A 27935-nucleotide genomic window follows, 5' to 3' on the forward strand; every position below is an offset into this window, starting at 1 on the left:
TGGAGGGCCACCTGTATTTCTGGAGCACCAGAGTTATTATAAACCCCATTAACCCATGTCTTGTCTTCCTTCCTTCCCAGTTTTGAACTGATGCGGATGTGCTGGCAGTACAATCCCAAGATGAGACCCTCTTTCTTGGAAATCATTGGCAGCATTAAAGACGAGATTGACCCGGCCTTCAAAGAGGTCTCCTTCTTCTACAGCGACGAGAACAAACCGCCGGACACGGAGGAGCTTGATCTGGAGGCGGAGAACATGGAGAGCATTCCTTTAGACCCTTCCTCGACCCTCCAGCCTTCTGACAAACACTCAGGACATAAAGCTGAGAACGGCCCTGGCGTGGTGGTCCTGCGGGCCAGCTTTGAGGAGAGACAGCCGTACGCGCATATGAACGGGGGACGCAAGAACGAGCGTGCCTTGCCTTTGCCCCAGTCTTCGGCCTGCTGACCTTTAGAACCAGGTTTCTTTTGTGCAAACACATACATGCATCGGGGTGGGGTTGGGGGTCTAAGAGAGCGAGCAAGCAAGGATTAAAAACAATAACAGTTTATTCAAAAGCCTACTGTACCTCAGTGGATCTTCAGAGCTGTCATAGCTGCACACGGGAGAATCCTCTCTTCAGTTAGAAGTCGGAATAACTTTTTCCCCTTCTCCTCCCTGTCTTTTTTCAATATGCAAGCAGAAGATTGTTTCTTTCGAGCAAAAGGACTCCTGTTATGCGGGGTGCACAACCAGCCTTCTAAAACTTTTAACGTTAATACTTAATAGTGACAGAAAACTTGAGAAATCTGACGTGTGTCTCCCCCCTTTTTCCTCTTCTTTCTCTCTGCTTCATAATGGGAAACATATCTGTGTGAAGTTCAACTGTACGGCACTTTTTTCTTCTTTTAAACAAAACAACATCACATCAAAATTGCAGGCCAAGCAGCTCTCTCTCTCTCTCTCTCTCTCTATTCCCCCTTTGCAAGCACCTGCCTGAAACTGTAGGTTTGTTACAAAAAACGAAACGCGATTCAAAGAAAGGAAAAAAAGACAGCCTGGATTTTTAAAATATTATTCCTTAACCTTTTTTTAGGGTCACATAAAAAATGGAAGGGCCATTATTTGTCCACGGTTGTAACTGTTTTCAACGCTGCCAAATTTTGCCAAAAAAGAAAAGAGGAACTTTCCTTTAGGATGTTTTTTTTTAAATAGACCTGGAAGGAGCAAAATAATCATACGCTCCGTTGAAATGAAATACAGACTAATACACTCCAATCATACACTGGCATTTAAGAGAAACAAAAACATCAAATTGTCTATTTTTTTTTTTGACTGGACAAAAACCTCGATTGTTTATTTTTTATTAAAACACAGTTGAGAACATAAAGAGGGTCGAGGCGGAATAAAATGGCCCGCCTTGGCGTTCTGGACAAAACTGGCACCGGTGAGCCAAACCAGAGAGGGGAAAATGTGTATCTTGTGCAGAAATTCAACAGCACTCCAAAAGGAAAGAAAGAAAGAAAGACAAAAAGCCAGAAGGGATTTCCATGCCGAGGCGTTCCTGCCGTCCGTGGCAGGCTTGCAGGAAAAATAAAACAGACAAACAAAAACTTTTAGACACACAAAAGTTGAAGAAGAAAATAGCCAATTACATGGATTCAAGCATCCAACACTTTGTTGACCTTTTTTTCCTCTATGTTATTATAAGACTTCAAAGGGTCTTGCAGTTCTATGTTAGACCATGGATCATTTGCATACACATTGTCTTTTTGTGTCACTTTTATAACTTTTTTACAGTTCAGATAACTCATCTATATGTCTGTACAGATAAAAGAAAAAAAGCTGCTATTTTTTTGTTCTTTATCTTTGTGGATTTAATCTATAAGAAATACTTCAGGTCTACCCCTTTTTTCTCCATGCCTTCCCAAACCTCCCCGTCCCCAAGCAGTTTCTTATGCTTTGTACTATAATGTGTAAGTTCTTTTCCTTTGCTGACCACCACTTTCCCGAGATGTGATACCTGAAACAATGATTTGCCATCAACTGTTCAATGCCTTTGATAAACACGTTTCTGCTTTTCTGTTGCTCTTGGTTCTCTCCCACAACCCTTCCCTGCTTTTTCTTCCTTTTTACAAAAACAACAATGATGTTTAGGTTGTTTGAGTTAAAGCGTTCTTTACAGAGCTGGAAAAGGAGGGTACCTTTGCTGATAGTGCGCCTGATGCGTACCATCTTCTTCGCCAACTTGTACCCTCTTCTTCCTCTCTTATTGTCCATATGGCACCCGCGTCTGTTACAGTGCAAGGTATGATGGAAACTCAGGTCAGGGGGGAAAAGTTAACTATTTAGTACATTCTTACTCAGTGTTCATGTTCATATTGGTGTACAATAGCCTCACCCTATTGTTTTTCCTTTTGCCTTCTTTTGGGTTGTATCTTGCAGACAACCACACACATCTGTATTTTTAACTGTTGGGTGCAACAGCCGTTGAGCTGGAAATACCAGGCTTTTGGAGGGGGAGTCGTGTTCCTCCCAAAATAATAATGATAATGATAATATTGATGATACCGATGATGATCATTTGAACATTGTAACCCTTCCATCCTACGAAAAGTGTATGTTTAATTCTCCGCCAGTGGGTCACTCCACAAGAGCCCTTCCTTGGTTTTTATCAGGCTCCGGTTGTTCCAGTCACCAAATTGGAAAAACGGAGGCAAGCTACAGAAAGTCTTTTGGGCCGCTAAGTGCACAAGTCAGCTGTTCGGTTGTAGCGTTTCTGAAAGTTTGTGAAGCGGTTTGAATTAGATTCCCCCCACCCCCAAAATCCCCCCAAAATAGGGACATATTATCCAAGTTGCATGCATTTTGTTGAGAAAGACGGAGCCCTCAGTTTCCAAAGCGAAGGTGCCTTAACGCTTGTTAATTCACCTGTAGTTACTGCATGGAAATACTGTATTAGCACTGATCCAACCAAAGTCTGGCAACAAGAGGAAGGGTTGTTCTGGGATGGATATAATGAATTTATTCTCTCTCTCTCTCTCTTTTATTTTTTAATGTGGGAGGGGAGGGGGGTTGTTTGAATATAAGAACAAAGAATTGAAATATAACTGCTAGATGTGACTGGAGATAAAAGAAATATGTTTGTAGTGCTTTTTTTCCCTCTTGCTTATGTAGCTTCAGTCCCACCGTCTTCTTTTCACCTCTCATAGTTAGTTGTTTTTTTCCCTTTTTAAAAAAGAAAAAAGGAAAGAAAAAAAAGTATTCTATGTAGGATTTTTTTTTCTATTTATTTTTGTGCTACCAGTTTAAATCACTGTAGAGATACCCCATAATAAATTGTTAAGTAACTGAAATAAGGGTTTTGGAGTTCTGAAAGGGGGACAGTTTTTCTTTTTTAATTTTATTTTATTTTTCAAACATTTATCTACCTCACTCTTTTATTTTTTTGTGTGTATATATATTAAAAAAATATACATCTCACATTTCTCAGCAGCCGACAATATACTGTTGAATACCGGTAACCTCATTTTCATTGTTCAAACCACATCATCCTCCCGGTTTTGGAGAGGGGAGGTCACCGCCGAATCAAAAAGGTCACTTAATATAGTTGCTGCTTTACAACACACACACAGGTATACTTCTCCTTTCTTGGTGGTGTGTTGAGGGTTGAAAGCAATCGTCAGTGGTCGTTTGAACCAAAATCAATAGCTGCTCTGAGTCCCGTTGTAACCGATGGGCACAAGAAGAACCCAGTGGAGATACACCCAGGACCTCAAGAAAAATGGTGTAATGAAAGCAAGGCAGACACTCAGGTCATCTGGGGTGTGAACTCACTGCTCTCTAGGCTTTGAAAATAGATGGATGAGTATGAACACACTCATCATAGACTAAATTTGGGGTGCTCACTCTGCTAAATGAGAACTAGCCAAAGCAGATGCCTATTCTTCGGATACCCAAACTGGCTACAAAAGGGATTAGAGCAAAGTGGTACCCGCTGCTAATAAAGCAAGGATGCTACATTTGATTCTTTCGCCAGACTGCACAGCGAAATTTGATCTTCTCAAACCACAAGCCCACTCAAATTTACATTGTTGGCTTGGTGGAGCAGCTTCAGTTTAGGTGTGATCACAGGCAACCTGGTTGATTCTGTGCCGACAGCCTGGGAATGGTTTCTCGGTACCTCTGAAGCGGGATTTGTAAGTGTGACTCCCTGATCAGACAGTTGTCAAAACTGTCACTGACTTTTCACATTAAACTGATAAACTGCCCGATTCTGGCAGTTGCCGATATACACAATGAATTGATAAATTGCCTGATTCTGGCAGCTGTTCCAGCAGGTATTGCTTATGGCATCTGAATAATTGTTACTTGGCTAGTTTGAGATTTCAAAACAGATTGCTGTGGTTACGCACATCAGATGTTGCCTTGAAGGGGAAATCGGGATTGTCTAGTTCTTACGTTTTGAGTTGCATGGAGAGGGGATGCCTGATCCGTCGGGTGCCCCTTTGCATAGCATCCTTGATTCTGACTTTTCTGCTTAGTGGTCTTTCTGTCATTGCGGTGGTGGCCTCTCCTCTCTTGCACATATTAATCCCCATAACTATGGGGATCCTCAGATCTTTTCAGCTGGTTTAAGAGGGTTTTCTTTAAAACTGTCCAAGTTATTATTATTTTTTTAATTGTTTGTAGATGGTTTAAACATATTAGGAGAGAACACTAACATTGTAGTGCCCATCTGAACACACATTTCAGAAGCATTCAAGTGGAAGGCGGTCACGTTGGGGTCATTTGGATAAGTTAGCCCATCTGAAACAAACCACCTTGATTCTGCCATTTTATTTCGTATTCATGATATCTTATTTTTGGGGGGAAATCTATTTTGGTTTCCAAATCTCTTTTTTGTTTTGGGAGTGTGTGTGTGTGTGTGCTACCCTGCTTTCCCCATACAGTCTTCTACTGATAGTATATAATGTATGTGTTTATGCATGCCAAAAAATTGGGTGCAAGGGGCGCAGAGAATTTATTTCCCGTTCGGGTTGTTGATAAGTCAGCTCAAATATGTTGGGTATACTGAGCCAACAGCACAGAAATCTGTTGGCTTTAGTAATGGGCAAACAGTTTCTTGTAAGGATCTAAGAATAGTCCTGGATCAGACCAAAGGTCCATCTGGCCTTCCTTCCTGTATTTTTGTGATGGCTGATCAGATACTTCCAGACCTCTGAAGGTAGCAGCCGCTCTCTTTTTGTCCTCAACAAATGATATATCAAGTAGTACATTGTAACTAAGCCTAGAGGTTCCATTTCAGTATCTTGGCCACAGACATTGATAAACTCCTCTTCTTCCAAGTCTTTGTCACCACCACCAAAACCCATTTTTCTTAACTATATAAGCCAGTGTGAGTGCATTCCATATTTTCTGTGTCCTGATCTACTCTCAGTCTATTTCACTGAGTGACCTGGGGCTCTAGCATTAAGAGAGGGAACATGTTTTCTACCTGTGTTCAGTATACAGTGGAAATCTATATGTTTTTCTCGCCACAGCCACCCCCATCTTGCAATTTTAGCTTTTCCTCATAGCAAAGTTGTTCCAGGCCCTCGTTCCGTGTCTTTTGCATTCCACAAGGTTTCTGTCTGTACCATAGACTTCTGAAACATGACAAGACAATAATTGGAAGTTTTATCTTCAGCAACTTTCCTCATAGCCACTGTGCGTGACTACAAATACTACCCTTGCCCTCCTGATCATCTCCAACTATTCAGATCCTATTCATGTATGTGTGGTGGGATTGTTACTTGCTAACACAGTTTAGAGGAGAAGTGTCCTTTGGCACCCTTTCTGGTCAGCTTGGGTGAATAACTTGGCATCATCCACAAACCTGGCTACCTCACGGACCCTTAACTCCAGATTACTGATGAATAAGGACCATCGGACCTAACTCAGCGAAGGGATGGACTTGGCTATTTATTTCACTGTATTAAAACGACTGCCCTTTTAAAATATATATATATATTCCTCTACTTTTTTCTGTAAGTAGACATGGCTTCTCATTTCGTAGGAGTCCGAAGGACTTTGGAAAAGAGGGGGCCTTTGGAGGGCTTGGTTAAAAAGCTTTTTGGAAGTCCGTGAGTATAATACCTAATGGATTATCCCTAATGACACGTTGGCAGAGATTTCTAAAATGTTGGTGAGGCAAGACAGCCTTTTGCAGAAGCCCTTATGCCGCTTCTGTTTAATAATCCTATACACTCCTTTTACTGGGACAGATGTTGGACTAATGCCTGGCAATTACACATCACCCTCTCTTCCCCCTTTAAAAATGCTGCTAGGGAAGTTACCTTCTAATCCTCTGAAAGGAGGGTAAGACAGGAAGAAAAATAAATAAATTAGGTGGTTTTAAAATTTGTTTAGCCCATTTTTGTTTTTGCGGTGGGTGGGCTATGTGGGGGCCCCCTTTTGTTAGACTCAGTTTTTCATGAGGACTTGCATCTTTTTTTGTTAAGCCATTTCCCAATCCCTGCATGTATGCTGCCTGAACAGGTTTTAAATTCTAACATATCAGTTTGCTCTATCACTTGATGTCCCATTGCTTTTGCAGCTTCTCAGATGCCTTCCCTTCTCCATAGCGTGGTTCAGGCAAAGATATCTCTTCACTGTGATCTTTCAGTGGTGGTACAGAAGGTGGTTTGGTTTCAGAGGCAGGGAATTTGTATCTGTTCCTAAGTGTTGGAGGCTGATTGAGTAACCAGGATTGTTTGGACAATGGCTAGACACAAACGCGAAGTATGGGACAATGCTGGTTTCCATCTAAGCCTTCCCCCCCCCCCCTCTGCTCCTTGAGGATGGTTCTAAGTAAAGTTACGACTCTCAAAGTATGTTGGCACTGATGCTCTTGTTGATTTTACTAAAAACAAAACCCCCAAGTTATCCCAGGACTGGTCACAAGACGGAACTGCTGTTTAGATCTCTGGGAACTTCTACAGGTTGTTTAGTACAATCCATGGCTATACGAATCACACTCCTGTTGTTGGTATAATGTACTCTATGTATAATGGTATGATGTACTCTGTGTACAAAACCTTTCCATTCCAGTAGTTGGTAACTTTCTTGTTACTCTTGAGTTTTGTTTTGTCAATGATGTACTTCATCACTGGTTAATAAGAAGTGGAGCAATTGCTGCTTCTGCCATGTTTGCGCATACCGGTGATGAATGCCAGATACCACAGCTCCGTTCTCAAATGAAGAGTTGACACAAACTAAAATAACAAGAGAGTATGGTCATTTAGGTTGAACCTTGCTGGAAGTGCTGAAGATACAGAACGCATAGGGTATATTCACTAAGAGGTTAGATGGCCTCTCAGTTTGGAAGGCTAGTTGATTCTGAGTTGAGGCGCATAGACTTTCTCTTGATGAGATTTAGAAACCATGATATGATCCATCCAAAATGAAGGAAGACGCATTAGAGACTCTTCCAAAAAAACTGGGGGAGGGGGAGAGGCAGTAGTTCTGATCTGCTAAGGCAACAGGTTTACCAAAATTCAGAGTTGTTTACAAGTATTAACAACCTCCATGCCCAGGATTTGCAACTCATTGTTTGCAGGATGGAAATCCAGTCTCCCAGCAATCCTTGGTGTGGAGTCATATACATCAGTTCTATCCATTGAGCAAATTGCTCACTCTGATCCAGAGCTGCTACACATAAGGGTCTTCTCTGTTTACTTCAGTGGAATGTAACTTCATTGGAGTAAATGGGGGAAACCCTTCACAGGGTGGAGAAAAATCTATGTATTGGATCATTTTGAAGGGTTTTCTGGATTGGGCCAACTGACCATAATTAAGTGTTGTGCAAGTTCCAGAAAGCTTTCGTTAGACGTTGTGCATGTCGAATGCATGTGTCCATGTGTGTCTGTCTTCTTTCCGTTCTGTATCCATTCTGTTGTCTAGCAATCCATTCACATTTTCAGTAGGGCTCTTTAAGTCCAGTAGATTACGGGTAGTCAGTTGACAAAAGATCTGGTTTACAAAAAACTAATTACATATTTCATTGCATTTTCTAAGTACACAGAATACTTTTTTTACAAGAGTGCTTGCCGTTTCTAAGCGCCTAAAGATAATTTAAGGGCATCTTTCTTTCTCTGGTGTATATGTGTGCGTATGTGTGTGAGTTGGGTTTTTTTTCCTTGTTAGGAGACAACTTTTACTAGTTAGGTTTACAATACGGCAAAAATGGATCCTGTACCAGCTCTTAAATCATGGCTCATTTGTTGCCCCCTGGAAACCCCAAATCTGTTCTGTATCTTCAGTAACCTGGTCTTCCAGAGACCCTTAGATGGGTGGGAATCATCTTCAACCAGTCATTTTACTTTTACTGTGTAAGTGTAGGTTGGCACGAACCTCGCTGGTTAAGGAAACAGAATCGAGTATTGCTGCTAAGCAGTATTTAGTCACAGTGCTAGGTGCGTTTTCTTGGAGATAAAAAGGGCACTGAAATTGCTGGATCTTATTTCTAAGGAAACGTACTTGGGATTAGAATTAGGTTTGCGTTATTTAAGTACCTGCTTTAATGTTGTCGTCTAGGTAGACTGAAGGATTTGACTGCATAGTAGGCAAGATGGCGAAAGGCCGTTTTCAGAACAAATCGCAGAATGAAAGACAGCCATGTTTACAGATTCCTTCTCCTTGTGTTAAAAGAGAAGGTGATGTACATTGCAACCTTATACATTTCTCTGTTATTTAGCAGCATTAAAGCGTTGTTTTCGGTTACCATCCAGGGTCCCTATTTATTTATACTTATTTAAACGATACTGAAAAATTCTGTTTTTCCCCCCCTCGCAAATTAAAAAGCCCCTCTTTACCCAATAGCTTCTGTGTGGCTTTATTACCTTTTAGAGAATGATTTTTCTGTTTTCTAAACCAGTGAGGTTTGAGAAGAAAGGACTACCTCTGGGACAGAATAGCGATTTAAAAAACCACAAACGAAAACCAAACACCCCCCACCCTAAAAAAACAAAACCCATAGAAAGTGCTATGGAACTGAAATGCATTTACAGACATAACATTTTCCAAGTTACCTTGTTTAAAATACAAAGTTTGTTGTTGTTTTTTTAAAAAATAAATGAAAAAAATAAAACAGTAATAACACGGCCAATTTATTACATAAAGACTTGCTGTGTATAAATTATTCCTAAAGAAATTCCTGTGTTTATATTAAAATGAATCAGTAGATGATGAAAAAAAAATTCAAAATGTTTTTGTATATTCTGTTGTAAGAATTTATTCCTGTTGCGATATATTCTGGATTCTTTACATTATGAAAACAAAAAAAGAACCTTTGTCTATTTTGAATGGCTGAAGCTAAGGCTGCTTTAGTTTCTCTTACTCTGCTTTTTTCTAGTAGTTACAGTACTACATGATTAAGTTAAATAAAAAGGATTCTGTATGCATTTGTGCTTAGTGTGTTTCCTTTCGTTTACTACAGTATGTGAAAGACACTTCCAAGGTACAACTGGGGTCACAGTGTTAGAAAGTCTGTATCTGTCATTACATCATGGTTGCATCTGCACTGCAAAAACAATCCAGTTTGGCACCACTTTGTCAAAATGGTGAGCGGTTTAAAAAATGGAGGCAAGCTACAGCATGTTTTTTGGGCCACCAGGTGCACAAGTCAGCTGTGCACAAGTCTATTTCTAGTAGGAGGGCTGGAAGGGATTCATAGTGGTTCCTTTGGGCTGCAAATTGGCACCTGGACCTCTGGTGCTTGCTTTGTTATGTGCTTCCAAGTCATGTTTGACTTACAGCGACCCAGAAGCAAACCTATCACGGGGTCTCCTTAGCATGATTTCTTCAGAGGTTTGCCACTGCCATCCTCTGAGGCTGAGAGAGTGCGATTTGCCCAATCCAGCGGTCCCTGGATTGCTGTGCTTTAATTTGCTATTTTAGGATGTTTCCATTGCATCTGGACAAAATTTAAATCTGCCAAAACCCAGTGACTTCATTTATTCACACATTTTCTGACCTGCATTGCTCTAACACCTCAAAGATAATTTTCTGTAGTACATTTCCCAGAAATTCTGCCGTTACCAACTTGGTTAGAGGAGGCACATGGATGAACGCTGCTCTTCTGTTACCGTAATAAAGTGAGGTATAGTAGACGTAATCACAGAGGTACCTACAAGGCGGGAAAGAGGTTCATTTAAGGGTTAATGACTCCCTCTTGGCATTACTGGCTTGCAAGAATACATTGCCCCCAAAGCATAAGGAGACAGTGATTTAAACACTTCCCTGTACACAAATTATCCAGTTTGAGAATACTTACTTTTCTTTCAAGGGGAGCTTCCTAAGAGATTTTGGTGATCCCTGCCTAACAAAGTGGGTTTGTGACTTCACAACCAGTATCTGAGATCTCAGAGGAAGCACCTTTTTGTATTGCTAATAGCATTTACATTTTATCTCTTGGACTCTGGAATGCTTTGTTGTTCTCAATGCCACATGGCCTGAAGGAGGAGAGCCCTGCCTGCATAGATATCCTTCCACACCATCTCAGCACAACAACAACATCTTGACAAAATGATGGCCTGTGACTAACATCATCATTTCCCCCCCCCCTCCTGTATCTTTGCCAGACAAAGAAGCCAGTGAAGTTTTGAAAGCTTGCAGCATGTACTTGGTGCATTTTGGTTGGCTAAATAAAGGCATCCCTTTGGATTTTGGGGATGATTGTACTTTGCTATATGGCCAACATGGATACCCCTGAATCAGGTTTAGGAGATTGTTCCATTGATGAAGCCAGCTAGGACATTCTGTGAGTTGCAGTTCAAAACTGTAACTTTCTCAAGGTTTTTAAAACCATATGTTCCTCAAGGAAGTATATTTTTGTGTTGCAAATGGATGTTAAATTCCCTGGGCCTGTGACTAACAGCTTCAATTATTTTTTCTCCTGTATAGTTTTTAACACCTTTGCCTGATGAAGAGGCCACTGGAGCTTCGAAAGCTTGCAACATGTATATTGCACATTTTGGTTGGTCCAAGAAAGGTATCACTGTTTGGTGGATTATTTTAATGTTATTAGATTTCTCAAGGTCTGCTTGACTAACATGTTCTTTGTTCTCAGTTCCCTGGCTTCTTCAGCGTTCCCATGAGGAGACTAAAAACATTCACATCCATTTTAGATTAATCACAGTTTAGTGTTCTGTCCAACCGTTAAACTGTGGTTAATCTTACTTACAGAGATGGAAACTAGCCCGGTTAGTAAAGTGTGGTCTGAAGTAGTCTGGTTACTAGTGAACGTAGTTGAGACTAATTGCGTTTTTGAATTTCACAGCAAGCTGTGTTTTATCTAAAAGAGAAGTTTTTGAATTCTTTGCATCATGCCAGAAGGAAAGAACAGAATGTGCAAGCCAGCACTATGGTTTAGTGTTACATTGGAGCTGGTCTACTGAGTCCCAATTCTTTACATCCTGGCCAAAGATACAACTTTATGAACCTGCAAAAATATTTGTTCCTATGTTTCTTCTTCGTGGTCTCTGCGAATCATACAAATGGGTTTCACTGCGCCTGCGCAGTGCTGCTCGGAACCTACTGGAATCACTGTGCAGAGCTCACTCTGCACAAATTGCAACTTTTTGGCGGTAACTCCGCCCACCCGTTATAAGGCCCCTGCCTTCCCGCTCTTTCCCCAGTTCCTTTTTTCCGCCGCGCTAGCTGCTTCAGAGGAACCTTCGCTTGCTTTGCTTGCTAGGAATCACTTTCGTTTTTGACTTCGGACTGTTTTCTGACCATTCTTTGTCTCCCGCCCCTGGTAACTTCGGACCTTCGGACTCCTTAGACTTTGAGATGCCTGCGGCTTTCAAGAAGTGCGACATTTGCAAGGGCAAAATGCCCGTTCAGGATCCGCACTCTACCTGCCTGCTCTGCCTTGGTCCAAGCCACGACCCAAAGGCCTGCGCACTCTGCAGATCCCTCTCTTCCCAGGCCCGGAAAAACCGTGAGTCCCGGCTTACTTCGGCGATTGCCCTGGGAAAGCTGCAAGAAAGAGGTTCGCGGTCCTCTTCTGTCCCGCCTCTGGGGCCCCCCGCTGCATCCTCTCGAGCAAGTGTCTCCAGCGTGGGATCGGGAAGAGCCGCCTTCCCCAGCGTGGTGTGTGTCCCGGCCGGGACCCCTTCCACCACCGCCGATGTGGCCCGTGGCTCTAAACCGCCCAGTGCCACCGACAAACCCTCCAAGCGCCCCCATAAACCATCGGGGACTGAGGGTACCGAACGGGCCTCCAAGCCAAAGGAGGGAGCGGAGGGCCCCCGTTCGAAGGAGGCTTCCAAGCCAGAGGACCATCTCGCCTCGCCTGCATCCTCCAAGGCATCCAAGGGACCGGGGCCTTCCTCATCAGCGGCGGCCGCTGTTCTCTTGGATCTCCCTGACAACCCATTCTTCCCTTTGGAGGAGACTCCTAAGACCGGGAAGAAGAGGCACCGTGACAAGGCTGATCGTGATTCGGCCTCTAAAAAGGCTAAGTCCTCCAAGGAGAGACCAAAGGGCAAAGAGCGCTCCCCCTCCAGACGGGCTCGCGCCCCCGCCTTGCCAGCTCCATGCCAGGAGCCAACGTCGGTAGACCAGGGAGCCTCGGTCACGGCCCTACCTCCGCCGACCATGGACTTCACCCACGGTACGGGGGATGCTGAACCCCCTCGCTCCCTGGGGCATCGCTCTCCTTCCCATCCCGCAACGGATGATGAAGAGGACTTGCCCCTCACACAGGAGACCCCGGATCTCTTTTTCGACATGCAGTCGCGCCGCTACTACATGTCCGTGCCGGAGGACAGGGCCATGAGGGAGTTTACCAAGGTAAACCCCCATCCCTCAGACCGAGCCGAACCGGCCAAGTTGGTCCCCAGAGCATCGATCTGCGAGAGACTACCTTCTCCATCCCGTAGACGTGACAGGTCGCCGTCTCCACCTCGTAGACGTGAGAGATCGCCGTCCCCAACCCGCAGGCGCTCCCGGTCCTCAGTAGACTTCGCCCGCCCGAGATCCCAGGTCAGGTTGAATGATCCTCTCTCTTCCGATCTGGACTCTGACGACGAACCGCTGCCGCCTTCAGAGGCGCCCTCGGACGAGGATGTCCTCTCGGGTTCAGCCTCCCCTCAGAGGATGCATAACCCAGAGCCGGCTTCGCCGTCGGACGACGTCAGGGCCTTTACAGAACACGTGGTCAGGATGTCAAGGGCCCTCGACATCCAGCTCGCATCTGCGGAAGACGACGCTGAGGACCCGGTGGAGCGTCGAGTACATGGACGAGTTCCCACTCCACCATGTCTGCCTCTCCTGCCTTCTCTCCAGACTATCGTCAAGAAGTCTTGGGACTCTCCGGCCACCCTATCGGCACCCTCCCGCAAGGTCCAGGCGCTCTATAGGGTCGCCCCGGCGAGTTGCTCCTGGTTGGCAGAACACCCTAGGCCGAACTCGGCCATTGTTGAGGGAGCCCAGCACAGCTTCGTTCCGAAGCAGGCCACCTCCCCTGTCGACCGAGAGGCAAAGAAGGTAGACGGACTGGCCAAAAAGGCTTATTCGGCATCGGCTCTTGGGATCAAGGCCGCGAATTATACCGCCTGCATGGGGGCCTACATCCAGACCCTCATGGAACGGATCTCCCCCCTGGTCCCGGACGTCCCGGATGACATCCAGAGACAGCTGGTGGAGATCAAAGACGAGGCCCACTCCATCGGAAGCTGGCTAATCACCACTTCCAGGAACATGGTGGACTGCTCCGGGAGGTCCATGTCTGCGGCCATGGCTCTTCGGCGCCACGCATGGCTGAGGGCCTCCGATCTCAACCCCACGGTCAGAGCGGCCATCGAGGACATGCCCCTCGACGGGACTGGCCTCTTCCACGCCGAGACCGACGACCGCCTGAACCGCAAGTTCAGGATGAAGGCGGCGGCCAAGAAGCACGGCATGTCCTCAGCACCGGCTTCTCCGTTCCCGAAGCGACAGCGCCCGTGGCAGCCGCAAGGTCAGTCACAAGGGACCTTCTCCCGGGACCGACAGCCCCAACACCAAGGCTCTCAGAGACAGCGCTTCCCTTCGCAGTCTTCCTCCTCCTCTGGCCGTCGCAACTTCCCGCCGCGGTACCGCAAGTCCCGCCGCCAGGATACCGACCAGGGGAAGAAGAGAGCCTGAAGGGACGCAGCGCGCTTCGTCCCTTCCTCACCCATCCTTTTTCTGGACATCTTGAGGCCCTATGCTAACACCTGGGCCTCTATAACATCGGACTCGTGGGTTCTTAACATCGTCCGTAGGGGTTATGCCCTCGAGTTCCAAGAGCTCCCTCCAACTGGAGCCTTCATGTCCACTCCCCCCTCGGACACCCTTCTCGACGAAGTGCGCACATTGCTTGCTAAGGGAGCAATCTCCCTTTTGCCGCCCGACCAACATCCTCGGGCCTTTTTTTCCAGATACTTCACTGTACCTAAAACGGATGGGGGCATCAGGCCCATCCTAGACTTGAGACAAGTGAACTTGTTTTTGGACTATCGTCGTTTCCGAATGGTAACCTTGGCCTCCATTCTGCCTCTCCTCCACCAGGGCCTGTGGTTCGCGACTGTCGACCTGAAGGACGCCTATTTCCACATTGGGATCCGGGAGTCCCACAGGAGATTCCTCGCCTTCGCTGTCGGCTCCGTCTCGTACCACTACAACGTGCTTCCGTTCGGCTTGGCCACGGCCCCACGAGTCTTCACGAAGTGCATGGCTCCAGTGGTGTCATACCTTCATCAGAAGGGCTTCATGGTCTTTCCTTACCTGGACGATTGGCTGTTCGCAGCCGAATCCCAGGACGAGTTACAGGAGGCAGTCTCATTCGCCTTGCAGCTCTTCGACTCCCTCGGGCTGGTGGTCAACAGGGAAAAGTCCCACTTCACACCAACCAGACAGGTCAAGTTCATCGGGGCCATCCTCGACTCCGAGAACTGCCTAGCCTTCCTCCCTCCCGACCGCTTTCGGGCCCTGACGTCATCCCTCAGGCCTTGCATCTCCCACAGAAGGGTAAGAGCCAGAGATGTCCAAGTCGCCCTGGGCCACATGGCATCGACGACATTCGTCACTCCCTGGGCAAGACTGCGTCTTCGTCCGCTCCAATCCTGGTTCCTCTCCGTCTTCTCTCCGCTAGAGGACCCGCCTTCAAAGTGGCTCACGGTACCCAGACCTATAGCCGCTTCCCTCAGATGGTGGCTACACACCTCCAACGTCTGCACCGGGATGCCTTTCCATCAGCCCCAGACACAACTGACGCTGACAACAGATGCATCCCTGGAGGGATGGGGCGCCCACCTGCTCGACCTTGTCGTCAAGGACAGGTGGTCCGCACCAGACAAGCTCCTCCACATCAACGCCTTGGAGATGCTCGCAGTGGAGAAGGCCTTGAGGGCGTTCGAGTACGCTGTCTCAGGGAGAGTGGTCCTCCTCAGGACGGACAACACCACCGTGATGTACTACATCAACAAACAAGGTGGCACCAGGTCCAGGACCCTGCTCGACCTCACGCTCCGCATCTGGGACTGGTGCATTCAGAGGCGCATACTCCTCCAGGCAATTCACCTTCCCGGAGAGGACAACGACCTGGCAGACCGCCTCAGCAGATCTCCATCGGTGTGCCACGAGTGGAGGCTACATCCCGAGACGGTCAGCGACCTCTTCGACCGGTGGGGAACCCCCCGGATCGATCTCTTCGCGACCAGATGGAACAGCCACTGTCCCCAGTTCTGCTCCAGAAAGCGATTCGACGGATCCCTCGGAGACGCATTCGCTTTCCTCTGGACGGGGGAGCTCCTCTACGCCTTCCCTCCGTTCCCTCTCATCATCAGGGTGGTGTCCAAGATGACAACGGACCGCTCCCACGCGATCCTGATCACCCCGTGGTGGCCGAGACAACCGTGGTTCGCATCCCTTCTCCACCTCTCCGGGAGATGCTTCCTCCGTCTCGACCCGCGTCCGGACCTGTTGTCGACCCAGGACGGACGGATTCTCCACCCGGACATCGAGAGCCTGCCGCTGGTGGCCTGGAGGATCCGGCCCTAACCGCCTTGCCGGAGTCGGTGAGGACGGTGATCCTGGCTGCCAGAAAACCTTCCACCCAGCGCTCTTATGCCCTGAAATGGAGGAGATTTTGCCTCTTCCTAGACCAAAAGGGCTTGTCTCCTGCACAGGTGTCCACTCCAGTGGTGCTGGAGTTTTTGATGGCGCTTTTGGATGGGGGGCTGGCCCTCACATCCATCAAATGCTATCTATCTGCCATTTGTGCCAAATATCAGTTCGGGGGGAGGGTGTCTTTTTTCAAGGACCCTTTGGTGAAAGGGTTCCTAAAAGGTTGTGCCAACCTATATCCTCCCGTGTTGGTACCAACGCCGGCTTGGAATTTGGAGTCGGTACTGTCCGCTCTCCAATCCAAGCCCTTTGAACCAATGGCCACAGCGGACTTGAGACTGTTGACTTGGAAAACCGCTTTCCTTGTGGCCATCACCTCTGCCCGCCGTGCGGGCGAACTCTGTGCCTTACGGAGGGACCAGCCATTCCTAAGGTTCCACAAGGACAAGGTGGTCCTCCGTACAGACATTACCTTTCTGCCTAAGGTTGTGTCTACCTTTCACATGTGCCAGGACATTGTGTTGCCCACTCTGGCATCCGATCCGACGTCGGATGAAGAGCGACGCTTGCACTCTCTTGATGTCAGGAGGGCGCTCGCGTTTTACCTGGACAGAACTGCTGCCTCCAGTCGGTCCGAGAGACTTTTTCAATGCTACTCGGAACCAAAGAAGGGGTTGCCCGTGTCTACGCAGAGGTTTTCCAAATGGGTGGCTAGCACCATCCACCTCTGCTATGAACTTCTGGGCAAACCTCTCCCTGGCAGGGTTCGGTCACACTCCACAAGGGCTATGGCAGCATCCTCCGCATTCCTGTCTGGGATCCCTCTGGAGGATGTCTGCAAGGCAGCTGTTTGGTCCCAACCTCTAACCTTTATTAAGCACTATAGGTTGGACACCAGGGCCATCCGAGACGCAGCTTTCGGGAGGGCTGTGTTAGTCTCAGGGTTGCATTAGTTGCACTACTGATGTTTTTTGTATTATACAGTTTACACTGTTACACTGTTGAATGTTGATTTGCACAACTCTTATGGGATCGGTCTTGCATGACCTCGGTTCCCTTCTCAGGTTTAGCAAAGTTATTGCTATTTGATCTATGCATGAACAAAAAGACTGACTCCTTTTGTGGTTCAAGGTGTTTATTGTAATAAATATACCTTGGTTTACCATAGCTTTGGTTTCAGGACACTCCCTCCGCCTCATACCTTAGCTTGTCAGTCTAAACCCATTTGTATGATTCGCAGAGACCACGAAGAAGAAGTACAGGTTGCTTACCTGTAACGGTGTTTCTTCGAGTGGTCATCTGCGAATACATACAAATCCCACCCATCCGTCCCCTCAGTGTCCTGCTCACATTGGCTCTCTTTCCATCGCCTGCTTGGCGGAAAAATTGCGGAACTGGGGAAAGAGCGGGAAGGCAGGGGCCTTATAACGGGTGGGCGGAGTTACCGCCAAAAAGTTGCAATTTGTGCAGAGTGAGCTCTGCACAGTGATTCCAGTAGGTTCCGAGCAGCACTGCGCAGGCGCAGTGAAACCCATTTGTATGTATTCGCAGATGACCACTCGAAGAAACACCGTTACAGGTAAGCAACCTGTACTTATCTATCACACCACACTATTGTTTGCTTTTGTATTACTCTTGATATGTTTGAAAGATGTGTACAGTTGGTATACTGTGTTAATTTGTTTAATGCTGTTAGATTTCCAGGCAACCTCAGACAGGGTTTACATAGAACTGTAATTTACATTGGTAAAATATTGACTTTGAATATTACAGTTCAACCACATGTTAACATCTTTTAGAGGCATCAAATATGTTCAGTTAATCAAAAGGTCAAAGAAAACACTCTTTTCCAAAGCCTTTCCAACTTTTAAGAACCTTTTGTTTTGGTGTGAATGTCTTCAAGGAAAGTTTCCTGATTCAATTATATTCCCCACAATGGACATGGCTTCTCAATAGATTTAAGTATTTACCTTCCTGCATCCCTGGAAAAAATGACATCCAGCCCTTCCATCCGAAGGTTTTTCCAGACTCTCTTCATGTTAATGATAGACTCAATCCTTTCTGGACCCTCGAGGCAACAATTGTCTTCTGGACAAAACCCACAAACATCCGTGTCCTTATAGCCTTTGTTCTTCCCACATTGCTCCAGAATTATGGTTCCTTTTGAGGTGGCAGCGAGCCCAAGGTGAATCATAAACTGTAGGTTAACTCATAGGAGTAAAAGAATACACAATGAGAATCCCCTACTGAATGAACAGTGGGCCTTTGGTCATTCATAAGTTATGAAATACAATTCCCATAGCCCCTTACCTTTGGTCATGCTCAGGGAAACTGATTATAGTCACAGGCCAAATTGCTTGGGGGCCAAAATCTCCCCATCCCTGCTATAATAACAACCCAAAATAGGAAATACAAGCTTTCCTGTAAAAAGCCCTCTGTCTGCATAAACCTATTTCCACTGTGGAGGACACAAGTGGGGCTTCTGTGTCTAGATCCTACACTGAACCTTCTGGAGATGTATATGCAAAATCTCTTTAAGGAAAATTCTGAAGACCTGTTCTTTTTGTACAGTGTTATTTCCCACAGCGACATGGTTCACTTGTTAATCTTACCGTACAAAGTGCTTTAGAAAAAAAGATCCACACAAAAAAATCCCTCCCATACATTAAATCATATTTTCTCCAGATCCTGTTGCCATGGATACATAAGCATGGTAATATGTGTGTGTGTATATATATATATGTGTGTGTGTATATATATATATATATAAAAAAGTAGAAAATGTACAGCTGATTCCTAATTAGACTAATTTGTTTCAATGAAATGCTTCGATTAACCTCCCGCCCCCGGCCGCCTTTATTTTGATTTGGCTAGGTTCCCTCCATTCTAGCATATGGGGTGTATGTTGCTTAGAGAGGCAAGTGCTTCACTTCATGTTTTCAGATCCGTTAAGGATTTCTTCTTGTTGTGTGCCTTCAAGTCATTTCTGACTTATGGCGACCCTAAGAGCTATCATGGGGTTTTCTTGGCAAGATTTGTTCAGAGGAGGTTTGCCATTGCCTTCCTCTGAGACATGCCCAAAGCCACCCAAATGGGTTTCATTGCTGGGCAGGGAATCTATCTGTCTACCTACCTACCTCCTGGTAGAAAGACAGTACTTTGTTTTCATTTAGCACGTTCTTAGTGGAGTTGAAATTAATGCAAGCAGGCCTCAGAATGAGCAAAATGTCCTCCAATATAAAATTCCTGCTACTCCCAGTGTTAGCCAGTGAATTCCATTTGATCGTCTTCTTTTAAAAAAATGAATCCTAAGAATAGGCATAGAAAGGCAAAATAAGGTCCTCATCACCAATTCCAAGTAGTAAAATGCCTAGACTTAAACCAAAATGTGTAGTCAGGCATGTAACAAATGATGCAAAGGATCAAGTACTATCATATATACTCATGAAAGTTAACCTTGTGTAGAAATTTAGGGCAGACTTTGAGGCCAAAATTAAATTTTTTGATATGACCCATGGATAATGGAACAAAGGATGCAACAGACATATAAAAGGAAAATGATGGTCCAGAACTTACAAAATTCTGGGAGGCATTACTGTTTGTGCTCATTCTAAAGGCTGGAAGGATGAGGTGGGAAACTATGGTAAATGGAGGCTGAGCAATGTCTAGGGGAGGTGACCAGGCTCGGACAGGACTAAGAAAATATGCATATGTCAAAAAGTATGTAAAGGCAAGAGTTAAAGTATTAACTGGTACATATACAGTATGTGTTATACCATTTTAACCTTTGTCAATTTTGGTTTAATTTTAACTTAAATCCTCTACTTTAAACAGTCACTCACCTGGGGATTAAGGGTTGCCCATGCTTTGCAGATCTTTTCTTTAGCCTTTTGGTAGGCCACTGGCAATTCTATGATATGCACATTTACATCTTTACCAAGGCCAAGTTTCAACAGCTCCTGTGGAAGGGAATAATTAGAATACAGGGATATTTCAGGTTAGGAAAACCTCTGGTTTCTTAACCTGAATTTCAATCTGTGGGTGAGGAACCCGTGACTTTCCAGATCAGGTCCAAGATGCCCAACAAGGATAATGTGAATAAGGGACTGCAGGTTGCTGACCCTGCCCTAATCCTTACAGTTCATTGATTAGTTTGCAGGAAGAGATAGGCAATGGGAACACAAAAGATTTGACTGTCAACTAAATAATCTGTATAGGAGAGAGTGAGCAACTGCATCATGCCCATACACTTACTTTTCTGACCTGGTACCCTCCAGGGGCCCACTCCGACTGGCCCCAAGTGGCAAAACATCATCAACATCATCAACACCATCATCCCAGAAATTCACTTCTGGGTTTGAAAACTTTTTTAATGTTAAACAATATTTGTTTAACCTGCAACTTATTTAGAAGGTGCTTTCTTTCTTGTACTACAAGTATGAACATTGCTTACAATGGGACGTATAGGCCTTCATAAATGCCAGCTTGCATTACTTCTGAGAGAGACCTATTATAGTGCATAGTGCATAGTGCACTTTCCTTCAACTTCTCTCCATCCCTGATTCATTTTGCCACCTCTGAGTGGCTAATCTGGATAAAATCCACTGTATTTTATCTGGAGTGAACCTGACACCTTTTTACTTTTTGCATCTTAAAGGTCTGCCTTTTTTCTGCATTAGATGCTAATGTAAATGGATCCTGTAGCACCTTGGAAGCTAATTGAAAGAAAGAAGCTAGTACTATGAGTTTTTGTAGGCTTCAGCCTACTTTCTCAGATGCATAGGGCCACCTACGAAAGCTCATGCTACCAGCTTCTTTGTTTCAGTTAGTCACAAAGGTGCAACAAGATCCCTTTGCATACTGATTTTCCACACTAACACGACTAATGTCGTTGAATGAAATCATAAAACATCCAAGCTCTGGTCATACTTTGTCTAACCCGTCTGCTGTTCTGGCAGTTCAACAGGGAGGTTGCTGCCTGGGAAGCAAGGTGGCATAGAAAGGGTTGGAAAGCTTCCCCTGGTACTACTGGTGTGTGAATGGGACAAACTCGTTCTTGAAAGTTGGCTTCCTGAGTAAACTGTTACCATTTCCTTGTCAGCGGAAACATTGATTAGCTGTGCTCAATAAACTGTTTGACACAAACAAGCAAACAATTCTTGCAGGAGAAGTAAACACATTAGGATAACACAGCCAGCTGTGTTTTTCCTGTGGCACGAATGGTCTTGGAGAGGCCATTGCATCATCTAGCATAAGAATGCAGTGTTGTGTGTCCATTTTTCCAAACGTATAAACCATGCCAGCTTACAATTAGCATTTTATTTTCTCACACACATCTTGATTTCTCAGTTTAATGAAACGCTCTTCTGTGAGGCCATGGTCAGATGACCAACGATAACCTTCCTTGGCTCCCTCCATGCAGAAGAGCCAAGTCCAAAAATGGTGGACAGCAAAGCACTGTTGCCGTCTGCAATGCAATGGTAATAGGGAGGCAAATTTACTTCCTAGTGGAAGCAAGGCTGGTGAAATATCTGTCTCTAAGGAAAACTCCCTGGCTCAATGCTAGAGAGTTCTGAGAACTGTAGCTTTGTGAGACATTTCTTTCAGAGAGCTCTGGTGCCACAGTAAACTACAATTCCCAGGATGCCCTAGCACTGAGCCCTTTTAATTTATTAGTTCATTTTGGCTTTGTGTTGCTTTAACTTGCAAATAAATCAGACACTTTATTTTTATTATCCAGGATGATACAATGATTTCTTATTTAAAGCTGGAACCAAGAGAAATCAGAAACCAATTGGCAATGCTATTGTTATGTGATTAGTATTTTTATGGCTTGGTAGGGCCTACAGTGCTCAGCTTGGAGTATTTTCTTACATCTCTTGCAGTGGTTGCAATATTAAAAGTCTAATGCAATACTCCTGCATCACTATTTTATTATTCCTATACTATATTTCCTATTCTGAACACTTTGTTCTTAAGAGTATATTTTTTATCTCATGCCTGTTAGCCCATTTTGTAAGATGTATGGTCGTGTTTTAAGCAGATTCTACATCACTTTTAGTTCTGGGTAGTGTTAACAATTTAAAGTGTTTTTGATTATTGGATCTTGAAAATCGATGATACACTTTGATATTTTGGCTTGCAGAAAAGAATTTCCTACCTTTGCAGCTTCCCAGCTGGAGTTAACTAAATACTGCCGGAAGGCACCAAAGCCTGAAAAGCAAAGAAAATGTATGATGATTGCCTTTTAAAATTCTCAAGTCCTTTATCTGCATTGTTTTTAGGCAACGGACTAACTTTTGCATTGAAGTGATGGAACGATGGCTTTTTTTTTTGTATTCCCCAATGTGGAGATTTACACATCTCCAATTCTCAGCCAGGCGTTTGCACTATAAGATCCATCATTCTTATTATCTTATTCCAATTTCCATCCTAGATGTGCTTTTATACATGCGCCAGTGAACCAGACTGAGCAGAGTGCAGGACATTGGTCTGTGTTTTATCAGATATGCAACAATTTAAAAGTCTGTTGCAATATACAATTGGATGCACAATCTAATACTGTTTAAAAGCTTGTTGCAGTCCAATATGATCATCCTTGCCTAACTTGGTGCACTTTGGGTATTCTGGATGATAATTCCCAACATCCCTGACAACTGGCAAAGGGAGGTTGTAATCTAAAAACATCTGGAGGGTGCCAGGTGGGGGAAATCTGGATTTCTAAAAGCCAGTCAAAAGACATTGTCAGGACCAGTGACTCCTCAAGTTCAGAACGCCAAGCTTCAGTGGTAAACTTAGAAAACCTTTATTCAGCAACTATAGGTTTACACTAGGTACAGCATTAGCAAAGCTAATTAAACCATCTCCAATTTCAAATCCTTGGCAGGCTATTTTTTCATTCGTTACAAAAGCAAAACATCTTTGTTCTTGTTTCCCCAGACTAACCCCTTCCATGTTGCTTCTGTTTGCTTTCCCAGAGAAATGACCTTGTCTCAAGCCAGGCATGACTCCCTTTTCCCAGCTATTTCAGCGCCTAGGAATGCGATCAACAACCCCTGGTAATAAACACTGCATATCCCATCACGTTATGTCTGCATACTAACACACATTTTAACCTCTGCTACCCATCACAGGCCTGTAAGTGCACTAAATTTAAAAGTCAAGATGCGGAAAGAAAAAGAGGTAAAGAAATTGATTTGAGCCGGGTATCTTACATTTGAGTGCTGTGAATAACAGCAATAACAATATTTATATCCCAAGTTTCTTCCAAAATTGGAAGAAGTAAAATGCTTTTGTCAGTCACTGATTGCTAATTCAGTTTTGCTGGGTGGACTAGGGTCTTGTTAAGTTCCTTAAATGTTTATTAAACTGAAGGGGGATGTTGTTTTGTAATTGTTTTGCCCTATTGAGTGCTTAGTGGCCTCTCTGCTTTTCCATCCTGGTTGGTCATTGCTCTGTTTGGAGTCCTCTGAACCGATACTGCCTGGCTTGCAGCTCTTTCAATTAACGCTCAAACAATTTTTAAGTGTGTGTTAATTGGAAACGGCAAGATCCAGGTTCTCTTTGACATCACTTCAATCTTGTGTCCTCAGCTGGCCCACGGCGGAAAACTATCCAGCAACTCACATGTCAAGCGTATAAGTAATAATTGCCTTTAGAGCAACCAGTGGCGTAACAGAGAGCAACGGCGTGCAGCGGCATTCCTGGAGAGTTTTAACCTTTTAAAGTTCAGTCTCTTTGTAAGTGGTTGCGTCGGCAACTGTGAGACGTCATTAGTTATCACCAGCAAGAAAAGGTCCAAATGCGGTGCCTGTGACTTGTGTGGTTAGGCATGCCCTTACGCTCTTTCTACACTGTAATTTGAAGTGTGTGCACACACAGTGGTTTTGATAAAACCGTGTTGTGTTTTTCCGTCTCTCGTTCTGAAATGGAGAAGCTGACATTTGATACTGGGGTTGCTTTTAATTTTGGACTCTGATGTGGAATTGGGAAGTAGTCTTGGTCTGTGACTCTTTTTAGCTAATGCTTAAATAGCCATACCTAGAGGCTGCACAGTTTGGACAGGAAAGGATGTCAACAGATATTTTCAGAAGTGACAGGAATAGAGAACTGCAAACTTTCTTGGATAAAAGACAGCAAGATTCCCCCGCCTTCTTCTTTTTAATCCCACCAACATGCCATCTGATTTGCTTAGCAAGTTGCATTACTGGGGTTATTTTCCATTTGCAAATGTTGATCTGCCCAGTTGCTAGATGCTGAGAAGATCCCCATCTCCTGCAAGGAGATTATGACAAACAGCCGGCCAGTGAATGTGTATTTCATGTCTGGCTGAAAGAGGAGAGCTCTCCCTCACATATTTTTTGCAGGTGTGTGTTAAAAGCCTTACCTGTAACAACCACTGTGTTGGAACTGACATCCATTTAGCTTGGAACCTGAAGGCAATCTTTCAGCCCGCGACACCAATAATCAGCTCTCTCTCTTCATTGGTAAACATGCTTGATCACAGCTGTTGATATTATATTCTTTTACCATCTGTTCCAGAATGTCCATCTTCCTATTGGTCAGTGGAAAAACACTTCACCAAACGGGCAGTTCTTGTTTCACATGATGTGAGATAATTTTAATTACACAAGTCCCTGGAGTATTGCTGGTTACACAGCTCCTTATGCTTCCTCATCTCTCAGTGGCACACAGAATGACTTAACAGCATAATCTTAGCTATTGATTTCAAGTCTAACTTTGAAACCTCATTAGAAATAATCCCATCTGTTCTATTTTGGTAGATTTCCATTGCAAGGCAGTACCAGATTAACAAAATAAGCCTACATATAACTTCATATTACATTTAGAATTTACAATCTACTCTTTGGCTCCACAGAAGTCATTTTGGATTGTTACAAAGAGCCTACATACCTAGCTTGTCCTAAACTACCCTAGTAAACACTAGCCTGCAATGTCATTTACAAATGTATAGATAAGAACACTCAGTTGTATAGTTCTATATAAATTATTTTCCTTCACATTACATTTGAGAAATTGTGAAAGTAGAAAGGAGTGGGTTTTGTTGGCTTTCCATTCGGGTTATTTTTGTGTTATATCTCTTTCTGCCATGCGTCTGAAAACAACCAGCATTTGCAGGGGTTTAGGGGATTTTAAAAACCCGTTTCTGCACGGGAATTTCCCTCCGTGTGATAAACTCCTAAATTGTGTTCCTCAGATGCATGCAGCAGACCTAGTCTATGAAAGTTTATGGTTAAGTCACAAAGGTGCTACAAGATCCCTTTGCTTAAAACATTACAGTTTTTAGTCCTGTTCAGAGAATATAGGCCATTTTAGAAGTCAGTGTGCTTCATCCATGGCAACAGACGGATCACTAGGAGCTATGGCCAAGCTTTTGTCTACAGAGAGGAGAGAGACTGTAAACTGATACTTTCACACCTTTCTCTTTGACGGAATCGGCAGTCTCTACAATATTTTGCAAGCTGGTCTGCCATTTGCGATTTCAGAATAAAACAACGGTCTATCCACTCGATCTGGCTGAAAAGCTATTAGTGTCTAATACTTGCCTAAGTTCTTCTACGGAAGCACATTTTTGTGTGACGTGGAAATTTCCATTCAGTTGATAGTTGCATTAGCGGAGTTGCACATGGGATGCCATTGCGCATGCCGACACCTGTGCAGATGTGCTTGGATGTGTATGTGAATACACATCTGCATTCAGTTTTTAGGTAATGCTTAAACAGATGTACCTAGAGGCTACATAGTTTGGATTTGGGGTGCATTTGTTTGCGCTATGTGGCAATTCAACACAAGGGTTACATTGCAGAACCAATGTGTTGCTCCACAAGCATTGATTTTTACTCTGGAGCTCCTCCATAGTTGTTGCTCCCCCATCCCCAATTTTGTACTATCATCACCGAGGAGAATGTCTGGGAGAACCCAACAGCTTGTTATGTTTTGTGACATTTACTGATCCAATAAATACGATGCCTGTGAATTTTTTCCCTCCTAAATAAATTGGAGAAGGACAGTGGGCTCTTTTTTGGTGAGTACTGTATATACTTGATTATAAGTCAACGTCATGTATAAGTCGAGGGCAGGCTTTGGGGCCAAGATTATAGATTTTGATATGACCCATGGATAAAACTTAGCAGCGTGTAACAAAGCATATAAAGGCTGAAATAAAGGGAAACGATGCTAAAGATGCTTACCCTGAACGGCTGGATGGATGACATAGTAGAAGGGGTTGATATTTCTTTTAGGTGCTCCAAGAAGAGAATAAACTCTCACTTTTCACCAGGGCATGGTTCCTTTTTTTGATAAGAATGAAAGTACAGTACTTACATCGACCCATGGATAAGTCAACCCAGGTTTTTGGGATCAGATTTACTAAAATGTCTAGACTTATGCATGAGTATATAGTGTATCTAACCTTGCTAACCTCTGGAACCATCCTTGATCATGAGGATGCGCTTGCTCTGGTGTATTCTCCTCTTACTTCCGCTTCCTTCTTTCCAAGTGGTTGCAGTTACAAGGAAAGGACTGGAGAGTCATGCACTTCCCTGTTGCATTTGTTATCTCTGTAGCAGAGCCAATTATCAGTTCATTTTGTACTACATTTAATTTATGTTAAATTAACCTTTATCGGCCAACCGAAATGCACAATATACTTGTGGCAAGTGTCAGTAGTATTTTGATTTCAAAATGTACATTTTACTATGAGGAAACTTGAAATAGTAAAATTGCTCCTTGGATCCAACACTGATCAGACTGGTGACTGCAGTCAAGAAAGCAAAAGAAGACTAAGGATGGGGAGGGCAGCTATGAAAGAACTAGAAGAGGTCCGAAAGAGTAAAGATACACAACGGAGCACAAAAGTTACAAGTTGTACAAGTCATTGTATTTCCCATATTCTGGAACAGATGAAGCCAGGAGAGTGTGTGTGTGTGTGTATGTATAAAAACATGTATACCTGTCTATGTGCGTGTTTGTATGTATAGATAAGTTTGTGTGTTTCTATGTATATAGCTAAATGTGAGTGTGTGTGGTATGTTTGCATGTATATAGATAAATGTGTGTATGCATATTGATAAATGTGTATGTATATAGATATGTTTGTGTGTATGTAGATAAATGTGTTTGTACGTATATAGATGTGTATGTTTGTATGTATGTAGATAAATGTGTGTTTGTATGTAGATACATGCGTATTTGTATGTATATAGATGTGTGTGTTTGTATTGTATGTATATAGATACATGTATGTTTGCATGTGTAGATAAGCGTGTTATGTGTAGAGATACATTTTGTGTATGTAGATGTGTGTTTGTATGTATATAGATACGTTTGTGTGTTTGCATGTACAGTATATAAATGTGTGTATGTATGTATATAGATACATGTATATGTTTGCATATATAGATAAGCGTGTTATGTATATACATTTTGTGTCTATGTAGATGTGTGTTTGTATGTATATACATTATTTATTATTAACCTTTATTTATGAAGCGCTGTAAATTTACACTTGTGTTTGTATATACAGTATATTGATAAATGTGTGTATGTTTGCATGTACAGATAAATGTGTTACGTCGTATATAGATAAATGTGTGTATTTGTACAGGGATAGGTACGTGTGTGTGTGTGTGTTTGTATGTATAGATACATTTGTATGTATATAGATAAATGTGTATATTGGTATATAAATTTGTGTGCCTGTGTGTGTGTGTGTATGTATATAGACAAATGTGCAAGTTTGTATATAAATTTGTTTTTGTATGTATATGGATGTATGCCTATTGTGAGTGGGTGTGTTTACA

General features: G+C 43.9%; 2 protein-coding genes across 4 annotated transcripts in view; one reads left to right on the top strand and one right to left on the bottom strand.

Moving 5' to 3' along the window:
• IGF1R (insulin like growth factor 1 receptor) overlaps nucleotides 1-9422 on the top strand; it is a 146120-nt gene extending 136698 nt beyond the window's left edge. Inside the window, exon 21 of the mRNA XM_042472262.1 lies at nucleotides 81-9422. Within this exon, the coding sequence (XP_042328196.1) occupies nucleotides 81-447 (367 nt within the window). The 3' untranslated portion in view covers nucleotides 448-9422. The remainder of the gene's footprint in view (nucleotides 1-80) is intronic.
• PGPEP1L (pyroglutamyl-peptidase I like) lies at nucleotides 9412-26646 on the bottom strand. 3 transcript variants are annotated; one of them, XM_042472263.1, is made up of 7 exons: nucleotides 26546-26646; nucleotides 26325-26423; nucleotides 24500-24667; nucleotides 22274-22326; nucleotides 19956-20072; nucleotides 18084-18310; nucleotides 9412-10147 (listed from the first exon to the last, which is right to left on the bottom strand). In XM_042472263.1, the coding sequence occupies exons 3-7, from the start codon at nucleotides 24531-24533 to the stop codon at nucleotides 9979-9981; spliced, it is 600 nt and encodes a 199-aa protein (XP_042328197.1). In that variant the 5' UTR covers nucleotides 24534-24667; nucleotides 26325-26423; nucleotides 26546-26646; the 3' UTR covers nucleotides 9412-9978. The 3 variants fall into 3 exon arrangements, with proteins under 3 accessions (XP_042328197.1, XP_042328198.1, XP_042328199.1); XM_042472264.1 differs by lacking the exon at nucleotides 26325-26423 and having other exon boundaries at nucleotides 26546-26602; XM_042472265.1 differs by lacking the exons at nucleotides 26325-26423; nucleotides 26546-26646 and having other exon boundaries at nucleotides 24500-24705.
• Between the last annotated feature and the right edge of the window lie 1289 nt (nucleotides 26647-27935).

This window comes from Sceloporus undulatus, chromosome 6 (assembly GCF_019175285.1).
Source record: "Sceloporus undulatus isolate JIND9_A2432 ecotype Alabama chromosome 6, SceUnd_v1.1, whole genome shotgun sequence".
Lineage (NCBI taxonomy): Eukaryota > Metazoa > Chordata > Lepidosauria > Squamata > Phrynosomatidae > Sceloporus > Sceloporus undulatus.